The sequence below is a fragment of the Zonotrichia albicollis genome, chromosome 13, assembly GCF_047830755.1.
Source record: "Zonotrichia albicollis isolate bZonAlb1 chromosome 13, bZonAlb1.hap1, whole genome shotgun sequence".
NCBI classification, from domain to species: Eukaryota; Metazoa; Chordata; class Aves; order Passeriformes; family Passerellidae; genus Zonotrichia; species Zonotrichia albicollis.
This window is the reverse complement of record NC_133831.1, coordinates 8792065-8809129: the sequence shown is the minus strand read 5'-3', so window position 1 is coordinate 8809129 and position 17065 is coordinate 8792065. Positions and strand designations below refer to the sequence as shown.

Genomic DNA, 17065 nt, shown 5'->3' with positions numbered 1-17065 from the left:
ACTTTTGCCTACTGTACTGGATGGAATAAATTTAAGCTGTGTTCTCATTTTATAAACTGGCACGCACCAGGATTTAGTTAGAATTCTTATGCTTGCAGTTAAACCAGGAGTTTTTCTTGTCAGCTTACCTTTGTGTCACAAAGGAAGTGGCATGCTGCCAGACAGGGAGGATCCTACAGCACATCTAAATAGTTAAACGAGGATTCTCTCATAGAAACACTTGATTTTATCCCAATAAATGAGTGATTTCAACAAAGACCAAGCATTGGTTTCAGTCCTCCTCAAATTTGCAAACTACTCAAAGTTCAGTAAAATACACAACATACACATTGTGCTAAAAATAAGGAAGTCTTCCTGTATCAATTCTAGCATGTGTGAAAGGCTTTTCAAAAGAAGCAACACCAGCTGATGAAAACCCAAGTACAGCACCAATGTGCACTGTGCCTTGCGCTGCAGCACAGAATAATGTGTGATCTGAAGGCCCTACATCCAGATAACAGTACTCAAAGTGATGTCACAAAGGAACTTTAAAAGAAGCAAATACAAAACTACATGAGTTTGACTTGTTATACCTCATAATATCCCTCTTAAACAAAAGAGAGTCACAGTAAAATTAACTGAATTGTACAGAAAAGAAAAAAAAAGTTAGAAAAATCAACCTTCAATAGTTATTTCAACCTACTTGGCAAGTCAAAACCTCTCATGGGACAGGAGTTTGTCCATGTTGAATCACCAGAGAGGCAAAGCTGCACACACACCTGCACCCACTTCAGATTTTGTCCACTGAACATGAATTTGGTAATTGACAAGGCTGCTTAGACACTCCAAACCCATCTGAGGTTTTTTCAGCCTTCAGGAGCAGTTGGGGCTCAGCTAGGTAGGGAACTTTCAGACAGTGCCTCTCTAACAGCTCTAAATTAATCCTCTGGCAAATCCTCATCAAAGCATAATTGATGTTTAGCACTATAGCGCATTTCAAAGCGCCCCCACTGTGCCTGCCTGCTCAGTTCCACACTTACCAGCTAAGGTCACTCAAGTGAAAAAAGAGAGGGCTCCAGGAGGCACAGAGGAAGGGAAGCCCCCCCTCATGCAAAGGCTGTGCTGGCAGAATTAAGCACTGAACAACATGAAAGGCAACCCACGAGTGGAAAACAGGGAGCAAATAACATGAATTGAACTGACAAACAAGTAATGTTATTTGCCAAAGAAAACAAACATTTGATCTCCAAACCTGATTTTTATAACTTATCACAATTTGGTACGAAATGACACAGCTTTAAACCTTTTAATTAGTACAACATGCAGCAGCTCAATAATGAAGCAATAAATGTTATTTGTTTGAGCATCTCTCCTTTCCACCAGCACTTCTACTGCAGGCTCTCTGCTAAGAGCACAGCCTGGCTGTCTGTGCCTGCACTCACAGCTCATCTGAGAGAGCCACCACAGCCCAGCACAGCGTGGGGACAGCACAGCGTGGGGACAGCCTCTGTGAGTAGAGGTGTCAGAACCACCATGAGTAAGATGTGGACTACCAGGAAACCACCTCCCACAGCCCTCATTTCAAGATTAAACATTTGAAACATACAAAGTACACTGCAGCACTTCAGCATGATCTTCACCCATTCATCTCACAAGAAACAAATGAAGGATGCAGCATCCATTTAATAGATGCACTTAATTAGTTGAGAAGTGAAAGACAGTTAAAAGAGGCTATTGGAATTGTCATTTTCTTCTAAGGCAAATGAAGAATAACTCAAGAGAGGAAATAAAAAGGCAGTATAAGCTAACCACAGGTCTGTAAAGACAAAAAAAGCCTGTACTCTAATGCTGGTTATGTTTTACATGAGCAAACAAGCACTTTGCTGACTTTCATTTAGGGTTTACCTCTCACTCAACCTCCCCCATCCTTCTGGCCCCACAACAGCAGCCTAGGACATCAAAAGTTACACAGGTCTTCCCACAGATGTCAAAAGCCAGCTTTCCAAGTCCAGGAATAGTTTTTATTTGTTTCTTTGATAAGGAATGTTATGGTGCCACTAACCCATTTCAGTGGCCACTCAGCTGCCTTGGTCATTGCCAGTGCCTGACACACCAACTCCCTGCCTCAGTGCAAGAGCAGGTAGCTCACACACAGCTGCTGGGGCTCAGCAATGCCTCATGCATCACCTGGAAGCCCAAGCAGTGCTGCAAATGCTATGAAAGCCTTCAGAAGTCAGAGGGGAAACAAGTTGACAGAGCTGATGTGATTCCTGATCCCTCCAATCTGCCCTGAGCACACTGGCCAGCAGCTGAGCTGCTGACACAGCAGCCTGGGAACCTCTGGCACGCAGCCTGACCTTTCCAGATGAAGCAGTCTGCCCTTGCTCCTGAATCACAGCCCTGGAAGCCTTACACCACCAGATTCAGGAGGTCTTCAAATCTCTGATAAACAAACATTTTTCACTACTGAAAGCATGAATTCGTTCTCAAGATATTCTGAGTTTTGAAATTACCACACAATCATTCAAATGTAGGAATCATTCATCTTGAAACCCCACGAGCTCATGCAGGAACTTTTCTCTCATTAAAACACAATAATGCATACTGGTACTTTTAAATTTATTTTAGAGAAAGGAATTTAAACTCCTTTTCCCCCCTCTCCTCTTTCAGGAAAATAGAAACCACCTAAGATTATAGCCAAAAACGTTTAACCACATATTTCCTTCTTTTCAGATAAAGCCATGTTGGTTCCCTTTCAACTCCTGAACTTAACAGAATTATTAATAAATTACTGCTCTGTCTGTGAACACATTATCTATTATGGCACCTCAAAATCCAGCAAAGTGGTCTTCTAAAAAATTTCTGAATTGTCTGCTCTGAAAATTGCCTCAAGACAGTGATGGTAGAAGACCAAGGGCAAAAGTTGCATTATTTCTAAAAAGACTCAAAATTCCCCCCTTCCTAGTATTATAGAAGTAGATAAAAACATGTCTTTGTTAGAACAACTCTTTACAAGTTCTATGCTAACCCCAGATTACCTGCATTTAAATAATTTTATAAATCCTCCACACATCTATGGGTACTTTTTGTAATAATGCCTGGCAGTCAGTGCTGTAAAATTCAAGAGATAGGTGAAAAGCACTACAGAACAGAAGGAAGGAGAAGCTGAAAGTCAGGCAATTACCAAATTCATATTCAGTGGACAAATTTGATGCTACATAAAGAAACACCATTATAGGGACATAAAAGAGGAAAAGCTAAATTATGCAGCAGTCTCTTTTCAGAATACAGTCCATCCTATAAACCAAAGGAAGTATGGTTTTTCTGCCACTGACAGTGAACAGTTGTGTAAATAAGTTAAGAATCTTTGTACACATGTTGAAGGATGACAGTTCTCTCTTATTTTGTACCCTCATTTTCCACACACCGGCACAGCCAAAGCTTTGTTAGACTAGGAGACCTAAGCAAACTGTCACATACTGCAAGATGCCACTTTTACTAGTTTATAGCAGCTGAATTTTTGTTCAGGTGGCTACTACAGAACTAATTTTATCTCAAATGACATCTTCCATTTCAAATTCCTACTACAGATCAAAGTGGCATTAGAATTTTTAAATGAGAAACACAGACATGTTACTTTTACATTGGAAACAGGCTTTTAGTATTAGAACAAATATTCTGCTTGCTGACTGAACAAACAGCAAGAGCAAACACTCTTATCTCTGGGCAGATTATCAGGACAGAGGACAAACAGCACCGTAAACACACACAAACTTGAGAAGGTGCTGCATGAATAGGCTTAGCTGGGCTCTAAGTTGTTGAGCTGTGTTTGTGCTTCCTCGGCCTCCTGCTGGCTCGTTCTCAAAGACCTCCGTGCCACACCTTCAACATTTAGTGTATCTCACCTTCCCTTTTGTGTTCTTTTAACTAATCTGTTGTTTCTTTTCATCTGCATTTAAATGAACAACCCTCTCCCCTAACTCCAATTAACTGGGAGTTATCTCTATTGCTAAGAACAGGCAGAGACATGGCTCCTGTAACACCATTCATTCACATTTTAAAATCCAAACTAATTACTTTTTAAGAAGCTACTGTATTTTAGCACAAGACAAAAAAACCTTGGTTTCACATCCTATTTTAGTCATCTAGTAAACCTTTATCTCACACCAGCAGGATATTTAACTGATCTGCTGGAGGAATGCTATCTGTGTGCTCCATCCACACATCCTGCAGTTACAGAAAATGCTCCTTCTCCTGCAGCAACGCAGCCATTTCCTCCCCGGGCGATTGCACAGTTCTCACCACCCACCAACTCATGAATCAGCAGGCTCTCAACAACCAGCGCCACCGAGGAGAGCAACTTCACCCCCCAGGAAACACCAGTCCCCAGTGAAGTGGTGCAGTCCCCTCCCTTCTGTTTTCATTTTCCCAGCACACTGGAGCAGAATGCATTCTTCAGAAGACGCTCAGCTCTGACTCACCCTGTGCCTCATCACGCACACATCTGCCCATTCATAACGGGCTGCCCCCCTGGGCTGAGCCACAGCCATCCATCCATCCATCCCACTTCTGATCCCACCTTCCCCTGAATCATACCCCACTGTTAAACATTTCAACTGCATTCTCCCTGGTGATTGCATATGTGAAACACTGACCACTAAGAAAGAAACAACTTCGAACACTAACTCCAAGAAAGAAAAGTGTTAAATGGAGTAAGGCTAAACTCATGATTTCAGCTTCTCTTGACATTATCTGTATACACTAGCAAGTAAAAGGAAACAACCTGTACAAAATGTTCACATGAGAAATTATGTATTCAACTGTTTCCTTTAGCAGCAACAGTATATGATAATTTATACAGTTTCATAATTAAAATGCTGTGATCTTGCCACAGAGATGTGGCACAACCGCTCTGAAAGGTAAAGATGAATCAGTCCCATCCCTGTGTTCCCCCCAAAATACAAAGACTCACTTTCCTATCACAGAGAAGGGTCTCTAGCCTGGGTTTCAAAGAGGGGGCAAAGCATCAGAGAGGAAGGAATCCATTAAATGCAAAAAAGGAGAAAAGGGCAAAAAAAGCTTTTCTAAAACTTTGCAACAGGACCTACACACTATTTGGGGAACAAAACAGAACAGTAACTTCATTAGTATAACACCAACTGAAGTCACAGCAAAAGCTGATAACTTCATGCAAGACTTCACACTACTCTTTCAGATATTGGTTTATAAGAAACTAATGACAAGCAACCAAGTCCTGAACAGTTTACAGCATTTATCTGATTTCCAAAGTTTGACTCCCATACACTAGCCTTGCAACATATTTTAAACTGGCATGAAACATAAATAGAAACAGCTGAAAATAAGCCCATTTAGAAAGTGACTATGAGTAAAATAAGACTTTTTAGTGCTTTAAATTTGTATCAATCTTTGTCTTATCCTTTACAACGTATTATTCTTTCTTCAAACACACAAACAAAACATCTTCTATTTTAAAAGCTACATCTTGGCATTTCTTCCATTATCTGAGAATGAGGTTTTGTTACAATTCAAAAACTCTTCTGAAAAAAACAAGAAAAAACCCAAGTATGGGAATTGATACTTTCTGACCAAACAAGAGCCTTTCCTAAACACTTGTGCATAAATGACCTAATTGTGGCTTTCAAGATGAATAGAGCTTCAGGTTCCGTAAGGGTGGCAGCCGTGGCACAGCTGTGCCACACCACCAGCAGGCCCGGGCTGTTTCCTGAGGAGAGCCACGGTGGGACCCTGGGACAGCGCTGGCCAGGGCAGGAGCCCTGCCCAGGGACACCTCCTTGGGCCCAGCACCAGCCACCCTTTCTCTGCCTGGGACCTGCTCCTCCAGCTCTGCTTCCTTGTGACCACACAAGGGCATTTCACTTGCAGCTCGGGAAAGAATGCACTCCAATTCAGAACTGGAAAAACACCTCAGAACATAATATAATTTTCAACTTCATAGCAAAACCTGATGGTCAGATATGACTTTGTTCAATTTTCAAATATGCTTATCTAAGTCACCAGGTTTTACTACAAATATCAGTAAATACTGAGATGCAACACAGTCCATTTTTACAATTCTATGTAGCAGAAATACCCATGTACACACTCATTTCAGAAATATCTTTGTAATTAATATCAGAGCTGTGACAAAACCTCTCTCATCTCTCAATGCTTTGTGCACTGAAATACTACAGTGGGGGGTTTGGTTTCTAAAACGTCAAAAGGAGTAGCTGAAGAATTTTCCTAACCTTACTGGAGAGTCAGAATTTACAAGTCCCTTGTAGAAAACCTGGTATTTTTATGGTTTTTTGGTTGGTTGCATTTGTTAGGGTTTTTTTGCATAGTTAGCTCAACTATGTAATCATGACTCCTTTTCGAAAGCAGATCAATGTTTAATTAAATTATGCAGGTTGCTATCTCACTTAACTAAAAACCAAGTCTCTAACTGAGAACAGATATGAAGCAGTAAGGATGTCAGAACAAATGTGATTAAAATCTGTGGAGCATTTTATTCCTGGCTTAAGATCACTGGTCAGTACGTATGCTTAGAAGCTCAGATAAAAAAAAAATACTAAAATGCTACTGCACAGAAATTATACTCATCATCTAATAACCAAGTCTTCAGACACAGTTCATCATTCCAAAATACTGCAATTTTTCAACTAAGCAGAAAACATGAACCAGACTCGACCAAAACCACCAAAAAAGCCCCAGTACAAAGCAAAAAGTAGACGGCTTCTAGTTTTCACATTGTCACTACAGAAGGGACTCCTAAAGAGAAATGCATGTCATGCTCAGGCTCTATCCATTTGCCTTCAAAACACAAAAATCAACCACAGAGCTGGAACTGAAAAATCAACAAAAATGCAAGAAGCATAACAAGAAAAATCTGAAAGGCAAATATATGCTGGGGTTTTCCCCTGTGAAACTTTACAGGGTCTTTTATCAGCCTATCTTTACACTAGATTCTGCATGAAATGCAGAAAGATGGCTGGATTTTAAACCTACTCCCTTTTAATGGAGAGGACATGCATTTAAAAAAGACCCATTTTTTCTTGCAACAATTAAAAAGAATAATGCTTTTGCAGCAAAATACTGCCAGTAGATTGCTGCTGGTTTTGCTGCTCCAAGTACACAAGCATGCTTCTGCTCACAAACCCAGTAACTAACAGACACACAGTTCTCTGCCACGTTGACGGAATATTTTCCAGAGAAATTTCAAAATTGGTTGTGAAATTTATTCTTTTCAAGCTTTCAGAAAATCACAGAGCAAAAATCAGTTACAACTAGCAACTGCAACAGAGGATTAGAAAGAAAGGTTTATCTAAAACACATCACCTGCCCACCATGCTGCCTGGGTGCAAATAAACAGCCTGCTAATCCTCTTTTGGACTGAAAATTCAAAACACATAATGTAAATATACTCAATTACACAAAAAAGAAGTTACTTGATTTTGACAATATGGGCAAGCAGGTAATAAAAACATCCAGGAACTGACCCTGACCCAAGCAAGAGAGGGGCAAGAAAAGCTCTTTCCTCTACCCTTTAGCTTCCATTGCCTTCTTGAGCACTCCAACAGCCTCACCCTTCCCCTTAAGCAGGATTCAAGTCTGGAAAAAACTGTTCAAACATTTGCTCAACAAGTAGTGCTGCATCAAGGCTTAAAATAATGTTAGTAGCTTTTTGTCTTTTGTATACTATAACAACTATTCAGCTTTCATCATTCAATAAAATTTCACAGTGTCATAATTATTCTGTAGAAAACTATCAGCTTCTGCAGAGAACATCCTTAGCAATGACTGGAAATTGTCCTTAACAGAGTAACATCAAACTTGCAATTATGCAAGCTAATGAGCTCATTTCATTACTTGTGCTTTGGACAATAAAGCTTGAAGAACCATTTCAGTAGCTTTCAGAAAATGACAGTTTCTTGAAGCAAATGTTTCATCATCTTATTGAATTTTTCTTATTTTTAATATGAATTATTAAGTGATTTTCAGAAAGAAGGAGACATTCTCAACAATGACTCTCTTACTTTTCTCATTCATTTATAAGAAGAGGAAAGAAGCATAACATTAGCAACTTTCCTTAGTAAGTGGAGACTGATATGCAAACAAGAGAATTCAACAATCTAAATGTCTGGACTTCTTCCAGCATCTATGCTGCAGAGATCTCGAGTATTGCTTTCATCCACACACCACTCATCTGTCCTTATACATAGCTGCTTCCCAAATGAAAAATTTAGCTCACTAACTCCAATTTTGTTCCTCTTCTGGGAAACTTTAGGATGATGACATGGGTATATTTGAAATCTTGTCTATACAACTCAAATGAGTGCATTTCAGCCACTGGAAAGAGTTCAAGGTAGTATGATGAATAACTGCTTTCAGAATACATAATAAAGGCTAAGCAGAAGCAAGGTAGTATGACTGAATAACTGCTTTTAGGATACATAACAAAGGTGAAGCAGGAGCAGGTTTACTGACAGCAGCCCTTAAGTGCTTGCACAGCCGTGCTGCCAGCACTGCTCCCAAGCATTGTTTCAAAATGGCATCGTCACTGCCTGCACTGTGTCACAGGGACCAGCCTATGGGCAGTCCCAAAAGCATTTTGGAGGATTGGGGGGTGAAAGGATTCCAGGGGAAAGGCTGTGGCTGCTTGTCACATGAGAGGTGCCTGGGGCGACACGCTGCAGGGGCAGAGGGCACTGAGGATAAATCACTCTGCAGGAACAACTGGCCAAACCCAGCCAGGGGCTGCCTGCCAGGACAACGTGTCCAGTCTATGTCCTCTAAAGATTTCCCTTCCCAAAATCCAAGTTCTAACTGCTCACAGTGTATAGACTGTATGCACATAGAGGCACCTCCTGACTGTGAGGTAAAGTGAACAAGCACAGGTACACTATGACTGTGGGTTCAGAGTTTGGATTAAACAGCTCTCCTCTATGCAACAGCAGCTCATAATGAAGAACACTTTCAAGTATCTAGACAAAAAAAAGAGAAAAAGTTTCACTCTAAAGCAAAAATGGGTTTAGGAGCATAAGCAAAGGATGTTGCTGGGAAAAATACTAGAAAGAAAAAGAAACAGAAGTCTCTGCCAGCTAAAGGACTCTTAAGCAAAAACACAAAAATTCTAGAATAACAAGCATCTATAGAAAACCAGTATTTCACTCAAACCATACAGATGATCCTGGATGAAAACTGATCAAGGAGATCATCAAGAAAAGTGGACTCTTCTCATTGACAAAGCCTTTACAAGATTCCCACCAAGCAATTCCAAGGGGAAAAAAAAAAAATCAAAAATCAAGCTGTTTAGCCAGGCTGGGTACAAACTGGATACACCATCAAACCCATCTGTCTGCTGTGAGAATAACCACACACTGACCTCCTTGTTTAAAGCTCACAGAAAAGCCTGAGAAAGATCAAAAGCAAGAGCACTGATGTGGGTTTCATCAGGACACCACTTCCCTTGGCTGGAGCAGGCAAAAGCACCGCGAAGGCTCTGAGCACACAGACAGCCCAGCAGCTGATGTCCCTTCCCTGACCACCTGCTGCTCCTCACAGAAGAACCTCTCCCATCCACCACAAGGTTTTGGGGTCATCACACACCCAAAATGGTATGAGCAGGAGGGTAACAACTGTTTAAGGCTGCTCAGGGAAAGTGCGAAGCTGGTTCTATTGGCTGCCATTTGAATAGGTGTTGTATTTTAATAAAAACTATTTCTCATTACACTTCTGTAACACCTGCAGCATAACAAAGATTTTCTTTTTTTTAATATTCATCCAAGCAGTTTACAACAACTTAGAGCAAAATAAAATCTAGTTTTGACAAAAAACTGTGCAAGTAGAAAGTCAGCATCTTTAGGAAGAAAACTGAAAATCTTTAGTTATGGCTAGAACAAAGTTAATGGTTAATGAGTAGAAATCCTAGCCACATCACATGTGGCACAGCAGGCACTCTGAATCAATTTAAATCATGTCTGATGTGCTTTCCTCCAAAGCTGCAGAGTTCATGGTGTATTAGAGTGAAATAAACCCGTGTGGAAGACTCTGGTTTACGAGCAGCTGCCACCAAAAAACAGACAGGAAGTAAAGCTGCACTAGAATGAGATGGAGAATTTTATTATAAAGGGGAGGGGAAGTTAAACAACTTCAGACTTCATCAGTGACTGGTATTTAAACACTGAAAAAAAAGTATCTGAGAACTAATGTTCTTTCAAGCAAGAAAGAGTGGAGCTACAGAAACATCTTGAATAAGAGATGAGAACTTATCTTAGTTTAAGAAGCATGCAAAATGAATCATGCAAAGAAAGTTGATCAGACAGTCCTTAACGAAACAAAGGGACTTTGAAAAATATTCGATTTAAAGAAGTGCTGAAGTCCACACACAGCTCAGCCTTAAGTTCGTATGTCATCAGTACAAAACTGAAATAAAAATTACAGAACTTCACTCATCACAATAAACTAGCCTAAGTCATAAATGATACCAGAAAACCAAGGCGAAAATAAAGCTCTCCATTTAATTGCAAGGTTTAATTAACTAATATTTCAGGCAATACATTAGACTACTACACTGCCTACCTTTCAAATTCTTAACACCGATTCATTTATTCTTGACCAAAAAACAAATAAAAACACTCTGGAAATTAGCTAACAACACAGATGATCAGAAAGCCTTGGTATGTTTCAACTCCCCAGAAACAGGACACACACAGCATCTAACACACCCCACACACCCCCACAATCCCAATGAAATACAATGTTCCATCATTTTTACGATCTAGGGACCTATTTTTAGTGCTGCTTTTTCTTCTGCTATGACAAACCTGAAAAATTGCTCAAATACACAATTAAATTTGCTGCAGGTCAAAGGCAGCACAGAATGTTAAAGCTATCTCAAAAAAAATGTTAAACTTGAGTTTAAAATGAGCAGAAACATTAGGCGTACAGTGAGCCATCCAATTTTTGGATTAATGAAGACAGGGTATCCACCAGAGGCCTACCCACCCATTGTGAAGATCAGATGCATCAAATTAAAAGGCAAATTAAGCATATAAAAAAACCCCTTCAGTTAAGAAATACCAGATTGAAAAACCTCAAGCCTATGAAGTATGTATTTGCAGAATCCCAACTTTCACAAGAGTGTTGCTCTTTCTCAAATTCAATCACTTAAGCAGCAATTCTAGCAGATGCTGCATTGGTAGCTTTGTCAATCTCTGTACAAAACTGCTTTAGCACAACAGTAACATACTTCAAATCTGGAGAAACTATTTTGGGCCATCATTGTTTAGCCAAACACCAAAGCAGAATTCCAGAATAAAAATATTCTAATGTTGGTAAGTTTATCTACATTCTAGATCTCAAACTAATGCTTAAGATAATAATTAACTGACAGCTTCCCCCTTAGCCTTTTTTTATTCATATAATTAAAAACATGCCTTACTGGCATAAATCCAGTGATGAACAAACACACATTATGCACTGCCTCAAGAATCAAAGCTCATAAAACAATGCTGCACAGAGCTACAAAAATCACATGGTTTTAAGAGACTGCTGAAGCCTGTGAAAGAAATTCTTAATTAAGCCAAATGACAAAAATCTAGAGAGAACAATCTCAGACAATTCATATGAAAGGCTTGAACTGTTTCCGCTGATAACATAAAACACTCTCCCACTGCTCATTCCTCTGCTCCAACCATGGGAGTGGCTGACTTCCAGAGCACTTTAATTCTGTGCAGAGCACAGTGATTTACACAAGTGAGGGCTGATTACAACAGTGAATTTGTGATTTGTTCATACCAGAGCATAGCATTATTCCCATTTATCTGCCTGTCCACCTCTAGCCTCATTCAGAGGAATTCTTCTAAACATTTCAGTGAAGCAGTCTAGAATTTACTGTAAACACACATAAAAGAAGGAGTGGCATTCATTAATGAGGCTCAAGTTCTATTTTAATATCCAGCATACCTACCATGCTCTTACATGATTAAGACAATACAAGAAAATGGATGAAGTAGTTCAGTACTTTAAGAACTCATTCAGAGAAAACAAAGTTAAAAAAAAATCATAGGAGTAAATAAAATTAGTTTTGAACTGGCAAGAAGAGAGACTTCAGTCTTCTTACACATTACAAGAAAAATTCCTCATTCAATTGTGAGCCAGAATCAATATTTTTCAGTAAGAGCCAGATTCAATTCAGTTTCCTTAGCAAAGCAGTCAGTACCCAGACAGCCAACTTCACTTCTCCCCCAATTTGTCAAACTTCTGCAAGCCTCACAGGACTAAATGGAAAACAATTTTTTCCAAAAAAACTCATTAACTTGAATTCCACATACCATAACTGCCCTCAGGAATTTTTTTTTCTTCCAATCAAGTTTTCCCACTATAGGAAATATTTATCTTCCACCTAGCAGCATTTAAAAGACCCAATATACCATTGAACCTGAATATGCTTCAAGTATTTCCTCCAGCCTGGTAGGTTTGGTAGCATTAGCTGTTTCTTGTTACAAGAGTAGGTAGAAAAAATGTAGGCAAAAGGAAGGATTTTGTAGTCCATTAAAAGTTTTTAAAAATAAAAAAAATACACAAAAATTAGCCTGAAACAGAGAAACTATGAGGGCTTAAGTGCTGGTATACACCCACTGAAGAAAGTTCTGAAGAAAGTCTGCTACTGAATTCAGTGATCTTTGGATCAGTCCCAAAGCACCCACAGGAGCACAGATAAGAGACAGCATCTATATTTTAAAGGTATGTTTTTCCTGTAAAACCAAACCAGCTGTAGGTGATTTCAGTAACTTTATTCTGATGAGACTAAGCAAGGTTTCTGACTATAATCTAATACAGCTTCACAGTAACCATCACTGCCACTAGGGAATTTGAGCTTTCAATATCAGCCTATGGGACAACTACCTCAGAAAAAAGAGATTCAGAAATCAATTCTGAAAGTGGTGATGCTGCTTCTGTATTGTAGCTGATGGTGAAACTGAGAAAAAGATTCATTCCACTTAGAGCACACTGACTGCTTGCTGTACCAGGTGGCATCCAAAGACACAATGAAATAACCTGCTGAAAGTGCAAATTTTCATTAGCCTACCACAATTCATTGGCCACGGTCTAATTTCTTTAGAAGCACCTACACAACACCAAATTTAGACTGTTCTCCAAAGTTTTACCATAAAATGACAGCAGAAACATTTCTCTTTTTCAAAATAATGCAAGGGCACCAGTACTGCCCATGTTTCCCAATTCTTCCATTTGCCTAAGCATCAGCATGCTTTAAAACAAAGCAATATTTTATCTTACCATCTTTCACTTGCACTCACATCACTACCTACCTGCATGGAGGTGTGAAACATTACAAATCCCACATCATACTTGCAGTCCATACCAGTAGGACCATAAGCACAATAAAAAAAAATTCTTTCAGTTTCAACAATTTCCTCCTTACCTTGCCTCCTTCTCTTTCAAAGTCAACATATTCCCGGGTCGGTGTCTGTCGCTGCTCCCCCTGCCAGCTGGCCGGAAAAAACTGGAGAGACAGATTGGTTCCTGTGGCCACAAAAGCCTTTTAGAAAAATCAATACAAACAGGATCAGGGAGCAAGACATTACATAAATTATGCAGGCAGTCATTTATTTTTACATCAGTTTATGTCTTAAGCCAGGCAGCATAGAGAATACTTAAAGTCAAAAACATGCACTCATCATTTTTCTTAAGTATTAAGTTACAAACATCTGATTCCATTTTGACAACATTTGCCATTGGCTGCTTCGGATATAAAATACAACATGGAATCAATACTTCTTTCAAATCAGTTTTGCTGACATTAGAATCTGTCCTTTCAGTTCTGTCTGGATACCCTGCACCAACTTAGTACCTGCAATGTTAAAAACTGCCCGTGCTTTTCAAAGAGGCTGCCTACCTCTAAAAGAAGTACTGCTGAAGGAAAATTAACTCCTTAGACCCATTACTAAGGACAGCTGTTTTTGAAAAAAAAGTATTTGTTTCCTTTCACAATCTAATTGTACCTAGAGAGACACTTAACTGAAGGATAAATATTCCTATTTTATCATCTGCTGGCATGCAGCATCAATACACAGTTCAATCAAGCTGCACAGGACAAAGTCCTCACGCCACATTAAGACACCAGTGATACCCAGCCCAGCAGATGCTGTGTCAATGAGAAAAGGCAACTGTAGGAATTCCTCTCAGCTGCAGCCCTTTGTAAAATCATTAAAGGGAATGGCTTAAACCCATTAGGAAAAGCATGCATTGCTTTCAAGCAAGCAATTTTCTACCATTTCAAATGAAAATGGGATTCAGTTTTCTTTATAAACTCCCTGTATTTATTAATATATCTTAACTCCAAGCGATGATGAGTACAGCAATTCCTAGACATGAAATAAAAAATTATTTTTGCAAGCAGAAGTCAGATTCACAGTATTTGTAGTTTTCTCTGGTACAGGCAAGCATGCTGTCCTGTAAGCATGTGAATACTCACACAAGCTCACAGCATATCACTCCTATCAAAATCCCAGGGTGAAACACAATTTGTTGCAATCAAACAACAATATTTCTTACCATGATCACTTAGATTTAAATGGCCATTAATCCAGAATATAGTTTTCTTTAAAGCTATACAACTACTAGTTTAACAGTTGGAATTTCCTGACGAGCAGATTTCTTTCAAGCAACCCAGAATTCAGCCACTTCACGGTGTAACTGTACTGCTGTGACACTACAGCTACATGTTATTTAAGATAGTTCCAGTCATGAACTGCACCACTGTCACAGGATTAATACCTCCCATTTTGAAAGTAGAAGTGCTTTATCTTGGCTCTTCCCCCTTCCACCAAGGAAGACTAATGCTCTGCAATCAGTTTTGGTTCCAGGCTATTCTTAAAAACAGATTTTAAAAATTTCGTTGTTGTTTTTGTTTGCTTGTTTTGTCTCCTGTAAGCACATTCTCAGCACCATTAAAATTAACAAACCAGTCCCAGTAATGGCAGAAGAATACTGTATTGGTGCATTAATATTTGTTTGCAAAGACAAACATTTCAATCGATGCAACAGAAGTTTCATCAAGGATACACTTGCACAAATAGGAGGCATCAAATCTGTCAGAGCTACAGACCATCATTAGCAGGCTCATTACCTCCTATTATCCCTTTGGTTTAGCAAGGGATGCTATTTAGTATCAACAAAAGAAAATATACCCATCTTCAAATATTTGTGGCTCTGAGTCTTCACCATTTAGTCTGCTCAAGAATGGTTTTCCTACCTCCGAGCATCTCTAGTAAATATGTGTTTTATACTCCTTAATTTATACATTTCAAACATCAAGGAGTGAGATATTTGAGAGTAAACCAGCTGACCACTGAAGCCCTATGGACCAGTCCAGTTCTGGGTACTGGGTCAAAAGAACTGCACTTGCTTTCTGGGAAACCCAGCAAGACAGTGAAGTGCCCATGCCTTCCTGCTTCCACCCCCAATGTGTGCTAGAGGGCCATGAAAATGGGGGGGAAAATATCAGAGAAAAGAAGAAGATAAAAGTACACAAATTCCACATCCTCACACAGTCAGGCAGGCACCATTTAAACCATGAAAAGCTATGTAGATATTTGTTCTCTGGATTTTTGAAGCCTGTTCCCTCCCTTTGAAGAGACAAAACCATCCAGTTAAAGTACCCATATGCTTCTTAAATCAAATCACAGGTCACTACTGAAAAACTCAAGAACAGTCCTGCTAATAACCACATAAGACTACGTGGAAGCAATTAATTTCCACCAAATAACAAATAAATTAAATAAAAAATAACAATAATTATTAAAAAAAAAAATCACACCACTACTTTGGTTTTAAACTTCAAAGTAAGAAAACTCTAGTTTTGTCTGCAGAGCCTTTTAAAGCCCAGTCTGAAAAGCTATCAGACATTTATGCCACAAATTTTGTGAAAAGCTTATCAGGTAGTACAAGGGCGACCTGACCCACACACAGACAACGTAAATACAAGAACCTTCCAAAGCAAACCAAACGTGAGGTTATTTAAGTTATCAAAGCATTGCCAGTAAATGTGAAATCTTATTCAATACACTTCACATTTACTTCTCAGTAATATTGCTAATTATTTCCTTTATTCAGTCAAGAGCTATTTGACACACGCAACCAACAACTTATTGCCGGTTCTACATTAAATCCCTGAGCTGTTCTCTGGGTTTTTTTTTCTGCTTCAAAATATGTAAGGTCATTTGCAAAGGCTCCCTTTGGAGATAAAAGAATAAATCCTTGATGTCTGGAAAAACATTCAAGACTAAAAAAAAAAAAAGTAAAATTACTAGCTCTTTTTAACATCAGTCATTACATACGCTACATTTCTAAATAAACCTGACTACTCTTGCCCTGTTCACAAAACAAAACCAGATGTTTCAGATGAAGAAATATAGAGCCTTTTTTATAATTAAGTAGAGTGAAAATATGTAGAACATGCATCACTGCTTGCTTCCAAGGGATGAAGTTCTGGCAAAAAAAAGGCAGCAGCAGGCACAGAAGTACAAAGGTGGAACTACAGAGATTTTCCATTTATATAAATAACTGCACAGGCTGCATTAGAAAGCTAGTTATAAGCTACATGGTCATTTTGTTCTTTAGGCAGGGATTTGGGTATATTATGCACTTTCACTTGTACAGGAACTTCCAATGCTAGCAAACTATATCTTCCTTACCTACCCATTGTTTCCCTGTCCCTGGTGTTTTCTTAAAGGAAGCAAACATGGACAAAGAAAAATGAATACAAAAAAATAGTAAAATTAAGAACCTATCTACAGGAGGCCTCTTGTAAAGTAATATTACAGGTTCTAAAACAAGAGATAACAAGCAGGGATTAGATTTAGCCAAAATAAAGTTATTCAGTAAAAGGTAACCGTGTTCTTGAGTGTGTTACCTTTTACTGACAAAAGCAAAAGAACAAGATCAGTTATAGTAGCTGGTATTCAAGTATTTTTGGATATGCATAAGAGTAATTGCATTGTGCATAAGAATAATTTCATTGTGAACTGACTAGCAGTATGTA

At 39.0% G+C, this 17065-nt stretch overlaps 1 protein-coding gene across 2 annotated transcripts in view; it reads right to left on the bottom strand.

Annotated features, from left to right (window-relative positions):
* Positions 1-17065, bottom strand: part of CBFB (core-binding factor subunit beta) — a 37924-nt gene that overhangs the window by 19324 nt on the left and 1535 nt on the right. For both annotated transcript variants that reach the window (XM_005490776.4, XM_005490775.4), the window contains exon 3: positions 13445-13561. In XM_005490776.4, the coding sequence (XP_005490833.1) occupies positions 13445-13561 (117 nt within the window). The remainder of the gene's footprint in view (positions 1-13444; positions 13562-17065) is intronic.